General features: G+C 45.2%; 1 protein-coding gene across 1 annotated transcript; it reads left to right on the forward strand.

The window, feature by feature from the left end:
* ARL17A (ADP ribosylation factor like GTPase 17A) lies at positions 1-19,577 on the forward strand. The gene is made up of 5 exons (XM_032321467.1): positions 1-107; positions 2,577-2,743; positions 10,498-10,608; positions 14,868-14,992; positions 17,748-19,577. The coding sequence occupies exons 2-5, from the start codon at positions 2,596-2,598 to the stop codon at positions 17,907-17,909; spliced, it is 546 nt and encodes a 181-aa protein (XP_032177358.1). The 5' UTR covers positions 1-107; positions 2,577-2,595; the 3' UTR covers positions 17,910-19,577.
* The last annotated feature ends 202 nt before the right edge of the window (positions 19,578-19,779 follow it).

Genomic DNA, 19,779 nt, shown 5'->3' on the forward strand with positions numbered 1-19,779 from the left:
GTGATTGGTTGGTTGAGGTTCCCGCCCCCGCGCCAGTCGCCATTTTGAAGAGGGAGCCGAAATCCGAAAGGCAGTGGTGTAGGTAATCGTGCTCAGTGCGGTGGCAGGTGAGTAGCGGGCTACGGAGAAGAAGCGGTAGCATTTAAGGCCTGGTTGGATTTCCGCACCATCAGCGGGCGGGAAACCAGAGAGTAGCGGTTGGCCTGCGGAAGGGGGTTGGGCTCTCTGGCGCTTCTCCACCTTCTGTAGGGCCGGCGTTGTGGGGACCCGAGGGAAGCTTGGCGCGTCCACCCGTGGTCCTCCGCTCTCCCGAGGACCGGCATCTCGAGGCGGAGCGGCTTGGCGGGTGGGCAGAAAAGGCATTCGAGTCTCTTCCCGAGGACCCGGTGCGCGTGCCTGTCCGCCGCGCACGTCCACTTGGCCACCCGCTCCCGTTAGTGCCCTGGGGGTCTCGCCGCCGTTCCTCCCTGATGGATAGTTGGTGCTTGTGGCAGGGAAGGGTGAGCGGGTCGAAGAGGCGCCGGGGTCTGGGACGTTTTTCCCCAGAGGGTCTCCAGAGGCTCAGCGGGATTTGGGCGCCTCTGGCAGATGAGTGGAAAGAAGAGGAAAAGAGAAGCAGGAGGGGAAAACCTAGGTGGTGTACCGTGTGTAGTTGGGAGGGGGAATCGAGCGCGGGTGAGCCTCAAAGGACATCTAATTAGGGAGTACCTCCCCCCTTGACCCTTGACATCCTTTTAGTTTTTCCTCATCTATGCGATTTGCCCTTTTTTTTTTTTTTTTGGAACCAAAGACAAGGCATCTCTCTTTTTGTCGCCCAACAAGATTTTGATTGGTACAGTGCCCTGGACGTGTATATACTTTACATACAGACCTTCTATGAATGGTTAGAGCACTCATCATTCTTTGGTTATAGCAGTTCACTTTTACTTCATTTTTAGACGAGATAAGTGCCCTGCTTTTTTTTTTTTTTAAATTTATTTATTTATTTAACAGAGAGAGACGGAGTGGGAGAGGGAACACAAGCAGAGGGAGTGGGAGAGGGAGAAGCAGGCTTCCCGCCAAGCAGGGAGCCCGGTGTGGGCCTCCATCCCAGGACCCTGGGATCATGACAGAAGTGGAAGGCAGACACCCCACGGCTGAGCCACCCAGACGGCCCAGTGCCCTGCTTCTCTTCTCTGGTCGTAGAATGGAATGGTGTATGCTCGGACGTCATCCATGTTAAGCTACCGTGGGAAAGCGTTGAGTTTCAGACGTGGGCGCTCTGGAATTTGGTGACTTCCCCCTTGAGATCACTAGGGTCCAGACGAACCGGAGACTGGCTGTCCTTGTTGCATTTTTGCCTCTGTTCTGCCAGAGAGTAAAGTTTTTCTTTGGTTAGCAATTTATTTTATTTATTTATTTGGGGAGGGGGTGTTGGTGGATACAGAGGGAGAGAGAGAGAATCTTAAGCAGGCTCCGCTCCCAGCCGGCATCCCTGTAACAGGCTGGATCTCACCATCCTGAGATCATGACCTGAGCGGAAATCAAGAGTCTGGCGCCTAACGGAGTGAGCTACCCAGGCGCCTGTGGTTAGCAGTTTAAAGGGAAAATCATAGTCTTTGAAGCAAGGTTACTTTTTTCTTATTGTTAAAGAATCTTTGTAGACTTTCAGGAGCTTAGTTAGAGATGCAGACACAGGACTACTTTTAAGTCTTTAAAATGTCAGGCTCACACTTCAAATAGGCTGTTGTGTTAAAAGACTGTAGAATAAATTTCTGCAAAGCTAGCCTGTCTTTACTATTATAGAATCTAACGTGCGCTCTTCCAAAAAATAAAATATTGAACGCTTATGCTGTTGGAAGTCAATACAGTGATTACCTTTCGGGAGGTAATGACTGGGATGGGAGACCAGGAGATCCGGGTCGCTGGTAATCATATTTTGATTGGTTTATGACATTTCATTGAACTGTTTGGTTATCAAGTGTGTTTTTGTCTTATGTAAATTACATTTCAATAAAAAGTTAAACTGGTTGAGAGTCAGGTGATGGTCAACAGGGGATGTTTGCCAGTCAGTTTCTCTGTTAGGCGGTGTGGTGTCCCAGTGCTATATTTCTCCCCTCTGAAATTGTCTTAGGTTCTTTTCTGGGTGTTGATACTGTTTGCTAGCCAAAGGCAACTACTACATTTCTAAAGGATACTGATATTTAACCTACCTTAAGGACTTAGCTTTACATCCTGTAAAATAAACTGGTTCTCTGCTTCATTAGTTCTCATTTCAAGAGAGTTCATCTGTATTTGTTTTGGCATTGCTATAGGCTGACCAAAGCCTGCTGCCATAGAGGTAGCATTGAGACCGTGTTTCCACTTACCCCACTTGGATGCTGCAGTGGAAAAGAGAATTTTCTGGCAAGGCATCAAAAGACTTAGTTGAATTTCCCTTTGAAAACAAAACACACTACTCTTCCCTGGCCAAATTATACTTAAAATTGTTTAAATTTTTACTAGAAGTCACCTCTAATAGAGACTTGTATTTTATGTATGGTGTTTTTATATCTCTGCAAAGAACAATTACTTGACTTGCCTTTCTTTTCATTTAGGTAACAGAATTCAGTCACAATGGGGAATGTTTTTGAAAAACTGTTTAAAAGTTTATTCGGGAAAAAAGAGATGCGGATTCTTATGGTGGGTTTGGATGCAGCCGGAAAAACTACCATCTTGTATAAATTGAAACTGGGAGAGATTGTGACTACCATCCCTACAATAGGTATGTTCATGACCTGTGATGAGACCAGTTTACAAGTTAGTATGTTACACTTTTACATGCCTTTTATGTTGTTGAATATATCTTTTAAAAATCTTTTCTGCCCCAAGAGCATAAACTTTTTGAGGCCCAAACTAGGTAATATAGAATTTCCTACTTGCTCCCTGGCATCTCTAGGACCATTGCTAGGTTTACAGGGCAATCAAATGGACACATTTAGGATAAGCACCCTTAACCTTTTCTGCCTGGCAAAAAAAAGATAATGATTAAAACAGGGCAGAGGTGCCAAGCTGGCTCAGTCGGTAGAGGTTGGTTTTTTTTTTTTTTTTTAAGATTTATTTATTTTAGAGAGAGGGAGTAATCCTTGTGGGGGAGGAGCAGCGGGAAAGGGAGAGAAATCCAAGCAGACTTAACACAGCACAGAGTCCAACGTGGGTCTTGATCTTGGGACCCTAAGATCACAACGTGAGCTGAAACCAATATTTCAGTGCTTAACCAGCTGAGCCACCAGGTGCTCCGGAGCTTGCAACTTTTTTTTTTTTTAAAGATTTTTATTTATTCATTTGACAGACAGAGATCACAAGTAGGCAGGGAGGCAGGCAGAGAGAGAGGAAGGGAAGCAGGCTCTCACTGAGCAGAGAGCCCGATGCAGGGCTCAATCCCAGGACCCTGGGATCATGACCTGAGTCGAAGACAGAGGCTTTAACCCACTGAGCCACCCAGGCGCCCCAGAGCTTGCGACTCTTGATCTCAGAGTTATGAGTTTGAGCCCCACGTTGGATGTAGAGATTATTTAAAAGTAAAATCTTAGACAAATGACCAGGGAGGGCAGTTATGCCCTCTTTTCCAGTCAATTAGTGTGTGTCCCAGTCCAAGCTTGAGATGGGAGCTGGGAATCTCTTGTTGCCCCTTCAGTCCATCTTCCTTCCAGCTGGCCTTTCTAAGTGGAAGTATGTCCCCAGGAAGTATGTTCCTAGGGTGTAAAGATGCAGTGTGATGTTCTTTACTCTGGCTCAAGCCAATTCCTTGAGTTGGTGTCCAGCTGAAGAAACTGATTTGTTCCAGTGCTGGAGGAGAACCTGGCAGTAGAGTTATTCCTGCAAACTAGCACTGTGTTTTGTGGGCCATTTTTTTGCAAAGGCAGGTCTGATAGGACTAAATCTTTGCCTTCTGAACTGCCTCTAGATCCAATCTCCTGAGTTAGAATAGGCTGCGCAAGATGACATGTGAAATTAGTTGTGTTCTGAATGTTGGATTAGTCACAGGAAGCCAAATGATCAAGTTTGAACTTGGGCAGTGGTTTCAGAGATTGCAACATTTGGAGAAGGGGGAAACCAGATGGAGGAAATGTTCACATCCACAATTTAAAAAAATGCTATTAGTCCAAAATGAAAATAGCGTAATTGCTTGGTTTTCTCCAATTATAAAAATAATTTGTGCTCCCATAATGTTAGACAAAACATAAACAAGTATTAAAAAAAAAATCTACGGTTAAGATTTTGGTGAATACCTTTGTAAAATCATATGCATGCTATTTTCAAACTGCATTAAACAGTATGTTTGGGTTGCTTTCTATATTATTTCCTCCCTGTGGAATGCTTTCCTGCCTTCTTCCTCAGTCTCCTCCCCTTTATGTAGCTAATGCCAGCTCATTCTTTTGGTCTTAGTTTCAACGTTATGTCTTGGGGGCACCTTTCCTGATGGCCTGGACTGCTTTTCCCCTGTTAAAAATTTCCATAGTAACCAGAACTTCTTAGAAATTCTCAACATATTTGGCATTGCTTTCCCGCTTCCCTTCCTTCCAGCAGTGTGTAGATAAGGGCAGGAGCCATGTCTCTCGTTTTCACCATTGTTCCCAGGCCTCTGGCAAAGTGCCTGGCACATAGTAGCTGTCTGGTAAATATGTGGTGAGTGAATGGGATATCCATCTTATAGATTGTGAAACAGATGGCCCCCAGGGAATCATCCCCTTCTCCGGTGATGCTGAGCTTGGCCACATGGCTTGCTTTGACCAAGAGGACATCAACAAATGTAATTCAAACAAAGATTGAAGAAGTGCTTGTGTCTTGAGGCTTGTACTTTTGGAACACTGCCATCACCGTAAGAGGATGCTCAGTGTTATGAAAAGACCACCTGGAGAGAGAGGGGCCCAGTTCAGCCCTCAGGAGACTCCATAGCTGAAGCCCAGGCAACCCCCAGAATTGTTGGAGGGGCAGAATCATTATTCTAAGTCACTAAGTTTTGGCGATTAAATAACAATTTATACAGATTGACATAAAATTTTAATAATGGGGGATAGTATTCCATTATGTGGCTGTATTTTTAATGAATTTCCACTGATGTTTGGTTCAGTTATTTGTGGTGATTTTTTGTAAATGACACTGAAGTAAGCATCTTTAACATTTTTGCAGACATGTTCTCTACTCCTTGCAGTAATTTCTGGAGGAAGGATTGCTATGTTAAAACTAATGTACGTTTAGAGGCACCTGGCTGACTCAGTCCATAGAGCATGGACTCTTGCTCTCGGGATCGAGTCATGAGTTCAAGCCCCATACTGGCATAGCATTTACTTAAAAAACAAAACAAAAAACAAGCAAAATAAAACTTAAGTACATTTATTTTTTATTTATTTTTTTTTTTTAAGATTTTATTTATTTATTTGACAGAGAGAGATCACAAGTAGGCAGAGAGGCAGACAGAGAGAGAGGAGGAAGCAGGCTCCCTGCTGAGCAGAGAGCCCGATGCGGGACTCGATCCCAGGACCCTGAGATCATGACCTGAGCCGAAGGCAGCGGCTTAACCCACTGAGCCACCCAGGCACCCAAAACTTAAGTACATTTAAAATGTGGATACACACTGCCAAACTTCTCTCCAAAAAGGCTGTGTCACCAACCATTAAAAAGTGTTCATTTCTGGGGCACCTGGGTGGCTCAGTGGGTTAAGCCGCTGCCTTCGGCTCAGGTCATGATCCCAGGGTCCTGGGATCGAGTCCTGCATCGGGCTTTCTGCTCAGCGGAGAGCCTGCTTCCCTCTCTCTCTGTCTGCCTGCCTCTCCATCTACTTGTGATTTCTCTCTGTCAAATAAATAAATAAAATCTTTAAAAAAAAAAAAAAAAAAACTCCCAAAAATCTGACCATAACTTAAAAAAAAAAAAAAAAAAAAAGTGTTCATTTCTCCCAAACGGATGGAGAAAGAACACTGATTTTTATTGGGATTTCTTTTATTGTAAGTGGATATATTCAAACATCTGTTGGCTGTTTGTATTTGTTCTATGACTCAATCTTATTTCTTTATTGAGTTTCTTTTTTTTTTTTTTTTTTAAGATTTCATTCATTTATTTGACACAGAGAGATCACAGGTAGGCTTAGAGGCAGGCAGAGAGAGAGAGAGGAGGAAGCAGGCTCCCCGCCGAGCAGAGAGCCCGATTCGGGGCTCGATCCCAGGACCCTGAGATCATGACCCGAGCCGAAGGCAGCGGCTTAACCCACTGAGCCACCCAGGTGCCCCTCTTTATTGAGTTTCTAAGCTTTTTAAAATTTATTTGCAAGAGAGTGAGAGAGAGCAAGCGTGCCTGTGCTGCAGGAGGGACAGCGAGAGGGGGAGAGAGAATCTTAAGCAGACTCCCAGCTGAGCATAGAGCCAGATTGGAGACTCAGTCCCACAACCCTGAGATCATGGCCTGAGCCAAAAATCAAGAGTTGGATAGTTAATGAACTGAGCCACCCTTGTGCCCCTTATTCGTTTATTTTTTAAATAGTCTCTGTCCAGTGTGGGGCTTGACCTCGCGACCCGAGATTAAGAGTCCTGTGCTCTACCAGCTGAGCCAGCCAGGCACTCCAGTCCACGCCTTGATTTTAATTGGTTCTACTGTCTTTTCTTTTTGTTAGCGTGTTTATTTGTCTCTTAGCCATTTGAAGAGGTATATCACGGGTCTGGAACAACTCTTTTCATGTGTTAGCTTTCCAGTCAATTGTCTTTCAACCTCATTTTTTCTGTGTTTTGCCATATAGAATTTGAGGGGCTCAAATTTACCAATTTTTTTCATTTTTAAGATTTTATTTATTTATTTGAGATAGAGAGTGTATGAGTGTGGGGAGGAGGAATAGAGGGATAAGCAGTCTCCCTGATGAGTGTGGACCCTCGTGGGGAGCTCAGTCCCACAACCCTGACATCACAACCTGAGCCAAAGGCAGACACTTAACTGACTGAGTCACCCAGGCATCCTACCAATTTCTTTTTCTTTCTTTCTTTTTTTTTTTTTGAAGCTTTGATATCATTTTTAGAAAGGTCTTCCTTATTCCAGGGTCATAAAAGTATTTACCAGTATTTTCTGCTAACTTTCTGTGTTATTTTTATTTTGTTTTTAAAAACATTGAAATATTCTATCTATTTGAAGTTTACTTTTCTGTTATGAGTAAGATAGGGATTTATATTTTTCAAATGAGTAGGCCAATGTTGTCCAGTAGAACATTCTGCAGTGATGGAAGTGTTCTGTGTCCATGCTGTCCATGGTGGTACCTTTAGCCACGAGTGGCTGTTGAACACTTGAAGTGTGGCTGGTGTGATCGAGGAGCTGACTTTTTAATTGTACTTAATTTTATTTTAAAATATTTTTTGAAGTGTTTTATTTAAGTAATCTTTATACCCAAGGTGGGGCTCGAACTCACAACTCTGAGATAAAGTGTCTCATGCTCTTCTGACTGAGCCAGCCAGGCGCCCCTAATTGTACGTAATTTTAATTAAATCCAAATGGCCACATATATGTTGGACATGTGCAGGGGTAGACAGTTGTCCATACCCACTTACTGGGTAATTTTTCCATGCTGATTTGGTTTATTATTTTTTTATTATAATTTCTTCTTAGATTTTATTTATTTATTTGAGAGAGAGAGTGAGTGGGAAAAGAAGAGGGAAAGGCACAAGCAGACTCTTTGCTAAGCATGGAGCCTGACATGAGGCTCGATCTTATGACCCCAATCTTATGACTAGTTGAAATCAGCAGTTGGAAGCTCAACCAGCTGAGCCACCCAGGTGCCCCATCCTTGCTGATTTTTTTAAAAAAAATTTTATTTATTTATTTGACAGAGAAAGATCACAAGGAGTCAGAGAGAGAGAGAGAGAGAGAGAGGGAGAGAGGAGGAAGCAGGCTCCCAGCCAAGCAGAGAGCCCAATGTTGGACTCGATCCCAGGACCCTGAGATCAGGACCTGAGCCCAAGGCAGAGGCTTATTAACCCACTGAGCCACCTACGCACCCCTCCTTGCTGATTTTAAATGCTTTCTGTATCATATTCTAAATTTTCTTGGGTATATGTGTCTTCTTTTAGACAACTCCCTGTTGTAGTCATTTGAACTTAATTATTTCATGCATTCCTAAGGTTTGATAATATCTTTACAAATAATTTGTTAGCTGTTTTCAGAGAGTTCCTGGTTACGCTTACTCGCTTATTTCTCCAGATTACATTTAAGATGATTTTGCTAAGTTTCACGCCTCACCTCCCTTCCCTCATCACTTTAGGATTAGAATGGAACTGAGTTAACACATTTATTTAGCAAGAATTGAGACTGCTGCAATGTAGTGAGTGCCTCTTGCTAAAACAAGGCATGACTCAAAGTGAGCAGGCCCAGGTTGTGGTCGACCTCGATGGTCATGTTCGGGATTTGGGTGTGGGAAACCAAGGAGAGATTATTTTTTCCCCTCTTATTTTAAGTATCTTAGACAAGCGTAAATGTGTAGCGAAGTGATACGACCGTATTGTATATTTTGAAAGTTTTGATTGGAAAATGGTGAATGGACGGAGAAGAGGAAGAGTAGGTACAGATAGAGTAGTTAGGTTACTTCAGTAATTGAGGCTAGAAATGACTGTCTCTTGGGTTAGGACAGCTATTAGATATTTAGGAGGTTTTATGGGTAAGATTTGATAATGAGATTTTTAGGGGTGAGAAAGTTGGAAGTGTCAGGGATGCCTCCCAGATTTCCAGCTTGTAGGATGAAGTCAGTACGGGGGATAACTAGGAAAGGAGCAACTTAGAGGGGCAGAGATCTTTTTTTTTTTTAATGCCCAGCATGGAGCAAAAACAGGGCGCTTGAACTCAACAACCCTGAGATCACGACCTGAGCTGATGAAATCAAAATTCAAACGCTCAGCCAGTGGAGCTACCGAGGCATCCCTGGAGGGGTGGGGATCTTATGTTCAGTTTTGACATAATGTCTTTTTTTTTTTTTTTTTAAGATTTTATTTATTTATTTGACAGAGAGATATCACAAGTAGGCAGAGAGGCAGGCAGAGAGAGAGGAAGGGAAGCAGACTCCCTGCTGAGCAGAGAGCCTGATGCGAGGGGCTTGATCCCTGGACCCTGGAATCATGACCTGAGCCGAAGGCAGAAGCTTTAACCCGCTGAGCCACCCAGGTGCCCCTTGACATAATGTCTCATCGGAGCCTTTGAGAGATCTAATCTGTCGATGGAAGGCTGGATTACGAGCCTGAAGCTCAGGAGATCTGGGATGAGATCATGTAAATTTGAAGGTTGTTAGCACAAACGTGGTAATGAAGCCCTACCACTGAGTGAGATTACCTCTTGGGGCAGTGGAAAGAGGAGAACGGATGGAGCAGGACAGAGTCCTAGAAACTCCATCATTTAAGGATCAGTTAAATGTGGTTGAGCTCACTAAGTAGACCAAGGAGATTCAGCCATAGAAATAGGAAAATGGGAAACCAGGGAAGAGTTTCAAGAAGTGAGTGAGCAGTAGTGTCAGATATAAAATCGAATTACGCAGGAACGGGGGAGCATTTGTTGGGTTTATTGACATGGTGCTCGTGCCTCACATTGGCCAGACCAGCTTTGTAACACAGTGAAGCAGAAGGTGCTGTTGGGTTACAGGTGACGCAGTGGGTGCAGTGAATGAGACTCAGCTTCTTAGAGAAGTTTGGCTTTGATAGGGAAAATCGAGAGTGAGAGCAGTCGAAGACGGGGAGTCAAGGAAGGGCTTTTTTTTTTTTTTTTAAACATATTTATTTATTTGACAGAGAGAGAGACAGTGAGAGAGGGAACACAGGCAGGGCTGGAGAGAGAGAAGCAGGCCTCCTGCTGAGCAGGGAACCTGACTCGGGGGCTCAGTCCCAGGACTCCAGGATCATGATCTGAGCCGAAGGCAGACGCTTAACGACTGAGCCACCCAGGCGCTCCAAGGAAGGGCTCTTTTGAAAGATGTAAAGACTTAAGCATGCTGAGAAGAATGGGTTGGAGACTTAGGAGAAGTCCAGACTGTATGTTTAGATGGAATGGGCATTGGATAGTTGCCCCCTTCTCTTGTAATAGGGAGAGAAAGAAGTATGGGTGCAGAGGTAGGTAGGTTTCTACGCTGTTTGCTGGAAGGTGGAGGTCAGTCTCATTAATGGTTTCTGTGTGCCCTGAAGTACGCTGTAAGATCGGAGAGGATGTGTGAGGTTGGAGAGTAGAGAAGGTTTGAGACACCTGTCGCGGTGCATGGAAGACTAATACACCCTGTTTTGTAAGCTGTGTATCTTTTTTGTTTGTTTTGTTTTGAATTAAGAGTAATGTGGGGCTTGAACTCAAGACCCCAAGGTCAAGAGTTGTATGCTCTACTGGCTAAGCCAGCCAGGCTCCCCCTGTGAGCTAAAGATTTTGACTAGCAAGTTGCTTTGTAAATTAAAAATACTGTCCAAATGTCAGCTGAAATTCATTAGAATTCTTTAAAAGTCTTCATTAAAAATTTTCTCCTTCTTCCCAATTTAGGTTTCAATGTGGAAACGGTAGAATATAAAAATATCAGCTTCACGGTCTGGGATGTTGGTGGCCAGGACAAAATCAGACCTTTGTGGCGACATTATTTCCAGAACACCCAAGGTAAAGATTGTCCAGTCTGTGGCCTTGGACCCATTTGGATTAAATGTGTCTAAGGATGGATGCTTGAAGCAAAACCTTGTGCTCCACTTTATACGAACCATCAGTTGTTCTTTCTCCTCTGATGGCCCACTTAAACTTACTGCGGAGGTTTCTTTTTGGAAAATGGTCTCTGCCTTCCTAGAAAAAGTACTTGGGCATTAATGCCCTACATAGAAAACTGCTCTTAATGCAGACTAGTTAAAAAATGGCTCTCCTGATGAAGTTGTCTTTTGCTTAACTGAAAGTTGTATGTGCCTCAGATGAAGTACCAGGTTTTAGAGAATTTGAGTTCAGTAAATTCCTTTAAACTCGTTGAGAATATCTAAAAGTCATGCCGCTGGTGAGAAAGAGATGAACAGGCAAGGCTGGAACCCCAGATGCCAGCATCTTGTGTGGCTGGGTCCTTCCCGGTTGCCCCGCTATTCTGAAAGTGTGTGACTTGACACACGCATCCCAGATCATTGTCTTACTTCCTTACCACTGGTTTCGGGGCTTTTAAAAAATTTTTTTAAAAAGATTCTATTTGTCAGAGCCAGCACAAGCAACTTCCGTAATGACTCTCTGATTTGTCTGTCTTTGTGTTTCAGTCCCCTGCACACAGTACTGTTGATACCCGGAGTGTTCATGTAACTTGGCTTGGCACATGCCATTTTGGCCAGACTATTGCGATTCCTTATTAGTTAATAAAATGAGAAAGTGTGGGTTTGAACCCCAGCTCTACTATGAAACCTTGGGAAAGTTCGTCTTTTTTTGTCTCTGTTTCCTTATCTATAAAATGGAGGTAGTACCTGCCGTGTTGGATCATTTGGCTTAAATGAGATGGATTTTGTAAAATGCTTTGTTCTGTGGTTGGGAAGTAGTAGGCACTCAGATAGGAGCCTTTATTAGACTGGGTTCTCCAGAGGAAACAGAGCCAAGAGGATGGATGGAGTTACACGTGTGTGTGTGTGTGTGTGTGTGTGTGTGTGTGTATGTGTGTCTGTCTGTCTGTCTCAGATTTATTATGAGGAATTGGCCCACATGGTTACTAGAGCCTGAGCAGGCCCAGTATCTGCATTTGGCAAGCAGGGGAACCGGGAGAGCCAAAGGTGGAAAGTCCAGTCCAAGGGCAGAAGACCAGCTCCAGGATGGTCAGGCAGGGACTTCTCTCCACTGCTTTCGTGTTCTCTTCAGGCCTGCAGTGGATTGGAGAGCACCTCTGCCCTCTACCGGCCCCAACGCTGGGAAGGGAAGTTTGCTTTACTCAGTCTCCTGATTCAAACGTTACTCACCTCAGCCAGGAACACCCTCAGACACACCAGAATAATTTTTGACCAAACGTCTGGGCACCCCGTGGCCTGGTCATGTTGACACATAAAATTAACCGTCACTGAGCCCAAATGGTGAGAGACTTTACATCCTCATTCTCTGGCAGGAGTCCTTTTGCCACATGTAGTGTCACATTTCGGTCACCAAAAGTTGGAATGCCTTTTTGTTTTCAATCTTCTATTCATGACAAGCCCGATTTTATGGAACTTCAGTAATTTGCGGTGATGGCAGGCACCCGGCTTGATCTAGGACCCCGGGGTGGGTCAGTTAGACTCTTCGTGAAACCAGCAAATGGGGACGGTTTGAAGAATGGATTTGCTGTCTCTGGTGGGTCCGGACATCTTAGCCAGGAGGAGCCTTGGAGGCTGCCCCTGTCTCTCCTGCCGGCTCCTCAAAGGTCATGCTGCCTTTTTTTATTTGAAAATTTTTCATCAGTATGTTGAGTATGACAGACTTAATGATAGCGTTTAGCTCTCCAATAAGACACTTAACTGTGTGTTCACTTAGGCTTTACTTCTAGAGATTGAAATTTGAGTTGTTTGTGTGATTTCTTAGTTAATTATGTTATTATACAGTGTGCATAAAATGGTCCATTAGTTCCCATGTGGAAGGATTTTTCTCCTTGATTGTAGGTTCAGTTATTTTAATTCGTTAAATGGGAATACATTTATATGCTGCAAAATTCCAAAAGATAGAAAAGAATATAAAGAAAAGTCATTGTCTCATTCCTGTTCCTTAACCACCCAGTTCCCCACTCCCATAGACAAGCACTTGTATTCCTTGTATATTGGTCCAAAGATACTTTATGCATGTGCAAGCAGCCGGAAATATATTACCCCCTCATTTAAAACAAATTTGATCACACTATTCATGCGTAAATTTACCTTTTCTAGGTTCTTCCATTTCAAAAGTGAAGTCAATCTGATGCTAGGTTCTTTTGTTTCTCGGATAAGGATTTACATTAAAAACAGTATGAAATGGGCTCTAATATTTATAAACCTTTATTTTTATTAGGATTGGCAAAGGGATTATATATCTGCTCCCACCCTGTCAGTTTTGCCAGGATCTCCCTGAATTTCTGGATAACCTTGTTTGCTTAGTTAAGATCAGAGTCTTGGTTATACTACAGGTAGACTATCACATTTTGGGGGGAGGTTTTGAATGTTCTGCACTTTTGAAATCTGTTGTGATATAACAGATGTGACTTTGTCTCTCATGTAGTCCCCAAACCCGGGGACTGTCCCCACACCTGGAAGCTGTCCGCTGCACTTGGCCTTTCCAGAGCTGGGAAGGCCGGGAGGGTAGGCACTGATTTTCCCTCCCAGACACAGCTGTGAAATCCCAGTGTCCGAAGGAGCCAAGAGGTCATCTTGTCCCACTACACTTCTCCTACCAGGGAGGTCCCTCTGGCAGTGTCCCCACAGGCAGTGGCTGAAGCTGGGCACGCGTGTCTCCAGTGGTGGGGTTGCCTCCTGAGGGAGCCCATTGCCTCTTCAGTTCTGTTGACTCTCTGTCCGACGACTTCCTGTAGTTTGCGCCCACTGATCGTCAGTGTACGAAGAGAGCTGTATATAAAACAAGTTGAACCTCTCTTTATGGCATAGCTCTTTAGATACGTAAAGACAGCTGGCAGTCCTTCCAGTGAGTCTTTTCTCACGATAAAATACCCTCAGTGTATCCGTTCTTTTTCTTCTGGCGTGGCACATCTCATTCCTTTGCCATCCTAGGCATTTTTTTTTTTTTTTAAAGATTTTATTTATTTACTTATTTGACAGATCACAAGTAGGCAGAGAGCCAGGCAGAGAGAGAGAGAGGAGGAAGCAGGCTCCCTGCCGAGCAGAGAGCCCAATGCGTGGCTCCATCCCAGGACCCTGGGATCATGACCTGAGCTGAAGGCAGAGGCTTTAACCCACTGAGCCACCCAGGCGCCCCTCCTAGGCATTTTTTGAGTCCTTTCAGTTTGCCTGAGTTTTAGAATGTGGGGTCCAGCAGTGACCAGGTAATAATATTTGCAGGATGTTCTGACTGACGGACGACGGAGAAGGCTTTTTCTCCCCCGTATCCTCGTGGTCCGGCTTAGGAGCAAACTCGTTCTGGCAGCTGCTTCACGTATTTGTCTCCCAGAGGACTCACCTCAGCTAACCACCCAGTTCTTGTTATCATTATTGCCACAGAAACTACTGCTGAGAGGGGTCTTCCCCGTTCTGTATTTGGGTGTATATTGGCTTTCCCCCTAGGGAATCCTCTGGAACTCATGTTGGCCCAGCCAGTGATGACCTGGTCTGTGCAGGGTTCAGCCAGCTTGGCATAGACTCAGTGTGATGGTATCTTTCCTCGACCGTCTTGTGCTTCCTGGGATTTCTCTGATGCTGTCTGGAATGGGATCCTGCGAAGATTTCTCGACACCAACTTCCTGGAGTTGGGCCAGACTTCCCAGGTTAAGGGTACAAGACTCCCTCCATTCGGACACCTGCTGAAAATGTGGGTGTCCCCAGAACATTGTCCTTTCCGTCAGGACGCCGGACCTCCAGCTACCTGATGAGTGACGTGTCTGCCGAGTGTTGCCGACCAGGGGTGCTTATGCGAACTTTGATGTCCCTGGGTTTTATGGGGACTTTGTTATGTAAACAGGATGTAGAAATGAAGTGATTAAGCATGAACCTAATCTTTTCTCTATATTCTTTCTTCTGTTAACCTGGGGAAAGCCTGTTTGCTTCCAAAAAGATGGGCTAGTGCGGTGCGACAGGCTCTCTAACTTGGCAGGCTCTCTAACTCCGCAGAGTAGATGTCCCTCCCTGAGTGCTTTCAGTGAAACCATATGCATAGGTTATATGTATGCATAGCTGTAAGGGCACGTAAATGTTCTCACTTTCTAGGTTCAGATCACCAACATGCTTGTGATTTCTTTCCAGGTCTGATTTTTGTGGTCGACAGTAATGACAGAGAGCGAGTCAATGAGGCCCGCGAGGAACTAACCAGAATGTTAGCAGAAGATGAGCTCAGAGATGCAGTCTTACTGGTGTTCGTAAATAAACAGGTATGTTGTTGGCTTTCTGAGTACTGGGACCAAAATTGCTGCCAGATGTTCACTTAAAAATACAGATATTTAGATTAGATGTGTGCCTCCCTCTCTCTAGTCCCTACCATAACTTTTCCCTCCACCTCCTTTTTTCTTTTTCTCTTTTTTAAGTAGCTCTAGGCCCAGTGTCCAGTGTGGGGCTTGAACTCCCGACCCCAAGATCAAGACTCATCACATGTTCTACCAACTAAGCCAGCCAGGCCTGCCCCCCACTTCCTTTTTAGCTTATGTATTCTGTTCATTGATTGAACAGATACGAATTGAGCATCTACTAAGATATAGACATTGTTTTGGTGACATAGCCTTGAGCAGCAAGACAGATAAAAGTCCCTGTGTTCATGGAGTTTACGTTCTAGTGGTAGGAGAGTCAGTCAGTAACACGTGGTGTGTCTGCTGGAAGTGTGGTAGAGGAAGGTGAGCGGAGGAGGGGGGCAGGCTGGCTGTGGGAAAGGGCCAGAATGCCTCCACGAGAAGACGACATCTGAGCAGATTGGAAGGCCAGCGGGAAGGGAGCTGCGTGGGGCTAGGAACAGCAAGGCAGCCAGTGCAGCTGGAACGGAGGGGACAGGGACAGCGAGGGGGGAGATGGTTGTGTCAAATGGGGTCTGTCAAGGAGGAAGAAGGGGCTTCGTGTACATGTAGCGGAAAGTAGTAAAGGAAGAGTGGGAGGAGGGCCAAGTGTTGAGCCGTCCCGCCCTGGGATTCAAAGTGGAGCGAAGCTTGGAAGGAAGGGAGCATCGTGGCATGAGGTAGAGTCATGGAATGTACCAGCCTGAGATGACCTCAGTCAGGTCGTGATGTGTTTCCTTCCACTTTCTCTGTCACGAATACATTCGTTCTGCGATTGAGCTCATGCTCATCTGACGGGGCTGAGTCCTTCGTGTTTTGTCACTTCGGATTTATGCAAGGCGTTTCTCTTGCCCTTCGGGTCTTTGTAACATGATTTTGTTTTATATTGTATTGTGTTTTATTATTTTTTTTATTTTTTTTTTTTTAGTTTTTTTTTGTTTTGTTTTGACAGAGAGAGAGAGAGGGTAGAAGGGGCAGAGGGAGAAGCAGACTCCCCGCCGAGCAGGGAGCCCGATGCGGGGCTTGATCCCAGGCCCTTGGGATCATGACTTGACCCGAAAGCAGACGCTTAACCGACTGAGCCACCCAGGCGCCCCTTAGATTTTTTGTTTTTATTTTTGTTTAAGATTTTGTTTATTTATTTGACACAGAGAGAGAAAGAGTTCACAAGCAGGCAGAGCAGCAGGCAGAGTGAAGGGGGAAGCAGGCTCCCTGCTGAGCAGAGAGCCTGACTCGGGGCTCAATCCCAAGACCCCAAGATCATGACCGGAGCTGAAGGCAGAGGCTTAACCCACTGAGCCACCCAGGCGCCCCTAGATTTTTTTTTGAAGTAGCTCCACACCCGGCATGAGCTCAGTGCAGGGCTTGAGCTCATGATGCTGAGCTGATCAGGACCAACTGAACCACCCAGGTGCCCTGTAAACATGATTTTAAACAGTGGCTGGACCGTCATTCGCTTAGGCTTTACCCTACTGTTTGGGTCTATGCCAGTCCTGAATTTCACTCGTGAAGTTAATGGACTTTCAAAAAGAGAATGACGCTTGTTCTTTTTAATTATAAAAGCAGAACATGCTCGTAGTATAAATCTGCCAGCAGTTTAGAGTACCAAGTGACATATTCTTGCCTCAGTCTTCAGGGTAAAATAATGTTAAGTTTCTTCCATCTTCCTTCAGAGATACAGCTTTCCATGCCTGTATAAGCAGCTGCGTGATTGCATTCATACTTACATGCTGGGAATCTGCCTGCTTTCTCACGTAGCGTGTTGTGATGTCATTCCATAGCAGTATTGCTAGATCTGCCTTACCACGCACGTGCCAGGTACAGTTCTAGAACTTGGAATAATCAGAGGACAAGATAGAAATTCCTGCCCTTGTAAAACTTGTGTTCTAGTTAGGGACAGGTAATCTAAGTCATTAACATAGCAAATAAGTCAGTTTTATAGTACAGTCACACGTGGAGAGTGCTGTGTTGGATAAGATGAAGCAGGCAAACTAGGGAGGGGTCCTGGGGACTCGGGTCCTGAAGGCCTTGCTGACCACGGTGAGGACTCCGGCTCCTCCCCCTGAGAGATGGATCCGCTTCAGGGCTTGGAAAGAGTGACTTGCTCTGACTTTACTGACCACTGGGTTGAGAATAGATTCAAGGGGAACAAGCATAGAAGCAAGGAGACCAATTCGGAAGTTATGTCAGTACCTGGAGGTAGAAGTGGCCATGGTAGGCGTGGGTGGGTAGCTGTGGGCGTGGTGAGAAGTGGTCAGATCCTGCATGTTTTGATGGGGTTTCCTGAAGTGGAGTTGAGCGGTTCAGAGAGAGCGAGAGAAATTGGGGATCTGCTGAGCGGAGACTGTGACTGAGGTGTTGCTTTTTTTTTTAAGATTTTTATTTACTTATTTATTTGACAGAGAGAGAGAGATCACAAGTTGGCAGAGAGGCAGGCAGAGAGAGGGGGAAGCAGCTCCCTGCTGAGCAGAGAGCCGGATGTGGGCCTTGATCCCCAGGACCCTGGGATCATGACCTGAGCCAAAGGCAGACGCTTAACCCATTGAGCCACCCAGGCGCCCTATGACTGAGAATTTGGGAGAAGAGCATCTTTCATTATAAAAAGGCATCATTATAAACTGATTCCTGAATTTTCTTTCTCAAGGATCTTCCCAACGCGATGAATGCAGCAGAAATAACAGACAAGCTCGGCCTACATTCCCTCCGCCAGAGAAACTGGTACATTCAGGCCACTTGTGCGACCAGTGGAGATGGGCTTTACGAAGGCCTGGACTGGCTCTCCAACCAGCTCAAAACGCAGAAGTGATCGGAAGCGCCCCGTTCGCCGTGCATCTTGGCACACTCAGCTGGCCTCTTCTGTGTGCGTGTGTGCGTGTGAGGAGCCGAGGATGGGTGTGTGGCTGGGAGTGGGAGCAGCTTTCTCACACTGTGCCTTAGCCATGCTACAAGAAAACCAGGCTTACATTTGAAGAAAAATCAGTGTTTCATTTTAAACGCTACCTTCCATTTCAGGAGTTTCGAGGGTCAACTTAGCAGGTGATGGAGGGGTCCGGAGAGCTTTCCTGGCACACAACAGCCTGAGAGGCCCTTGTGGTGGGCAGGAGGAGGAGAGCTGGCATAGGGCCCAGGTGGAGCTGTGCCGTCCTGGGTCCGGTGGCTCTGCCTGCCCAGAGTCATGTTAGACTTCGGTGGCCTTTTGTAAACGAGGAATGGCCTGTCATTCTTCCCCATCACTGCCAGAGCTCGCAGCTCACTTTTCAGTGCTTTCAAAGCAAACGGTCCTCAAGAAAAAAGACACCTGCTTGCTGCAGGGTTGAAATTCAGCTCCGAAATTTTCCCGTAAGTTATGTTCTTCCTGGTTTAATGTACTTTATTGAAAAAAACTTGAGATCTTCTTCATTAGAGTATCCAGAGTCCGTAACACTAGAACGTCATTCCCTCATGCTAGTTCCTTCCCCTTGTTGCCTCTTATTTGCCAAATGGAGACCATTTGGGGTAAGTAACCCAGTGTGAGGCCGAGGCTCTTTACAGGGGCCCCACAGTCAAGCGAAGGGCCGGGTTACGGAAGGGAGGTGAGGGTCGTGTTTGTGTCCTTGTATCACCATCTCAGGTTTCAGGCTCCTGAGGCAGCTGCTCCCACTTCTCTGCTCTGTGCTGAATGTTCTGTGCTCCAAGCAGGAGGTTTCACTCCTGGGATGGAATCGTCACCAAGTTCAGTTGTCTCCATTCGGCTTGCGGTGTTACTTAGTTTCTGTTCCCAGAACCACACACCTGTGAGTTCTGAGAGTGAAAGAGGATTGAGAGGTTCATTTTGGAGACGAAATTCCCGGCAACCCCTGTTACTGCCCCTGAGTTGGTGCTAAATTTTGCTACGAAAAATGTCTAATCCTAACCGCTGTCCGCGGTGCTGACTCCGTCTTCTGGATGCAGTGATGTCCTGTGTGGAGACGTGCTTTATGTTGTCTTCAAAACATTCATAGAAACGGCCTGGTGATGAGCTGGGTCTCATGCGGTAGTCTAGAGCTCGTTTGCGCAGATGGCTCTTGGCCAAATGTGTACCTATGCACTTCCCCTACTTCACCTTTGAAAATTCCTTTTTTGAGAAAAATGTTTATTCAAATTAACAGATCTAGGAGGGGAATGTAAGGTGAATTTTAACAAAAGTAAACCCTGTTTGTTGATGATAATGAAGTTGATATTACTAGGAAGAAGTTTCATACCATGATACATGTGGGGTGTGATGTTTTTCTTTGAAATATTGACTTGAAAGAATGTTCCTTGCAATACTGGCATCCAAGTCCAGATTTTGTTTTAACCCTGGAGTAATTCCTGAGAAATAGTAAGGTTGTACGCCTCATATTGGCAGGGACTGTGTCTTATGTTTTTGTATTTATGCTTAGTATGGTGCTGGGCCTCATTAAATCATTGTTGATTGGCTGGACAATAAAGAACTTTCTTTGGAAGGAGGAGAGGACAGCGGTGTGCTTCTGAATATTTTGAAAGACTTTAAAATCCCTTTTCCCCTCTGTCTCGGCAGACTTACTCTGTTCCTTTAACAATAATCCTCACTGACAGTTTTCCTGGTGCTTTCAACTGTGGTTGTCTTCTATGATTTGGAGCTGCTGGGTTGAGGGTAAGTGGGACCACCTCAGTGTAGTAACTTTGAACTTTGGATT

Source organism: Mustela erminea, chromosome 18 (assembly GCF_009829155.1).
Source record: "Mustela erminea isolate mMusErm1 chromosome 18, mMusErm1.Pri, whole genome shotgun sequence".
Lineage (NCBI taxonomy): Eukaryota > Metazoa > Chordata > Mammalia > Carnivora > Mustelidae > Mustela > Mustela erminea.

Excerpts from the sequence above, each read along its gene's own strand:
- ARL17A (XM_032321467.1), top strand. The coding sequence starts at position 2,596 with ATGGGGAATGTTTTTGAAAAACTGTTTAAAAGTTTATTCGGGAAAAAA. Across the intron at positions 2,744-10,497 it reads GACTACCATCCCTACAATAG|GTTTCAATGTGGAAACGGTA; the intron begins GTATGTTCATGA and ends TTCCCAATTTAG. Across the intron at positions 14,993-17,747 it reads TGGTGTTCGTAAATAAACAG|GATCTTCCCAACGCGATGAA; the intron begins GTATGTTGTTGG and ends TTCTTTCTCAAG.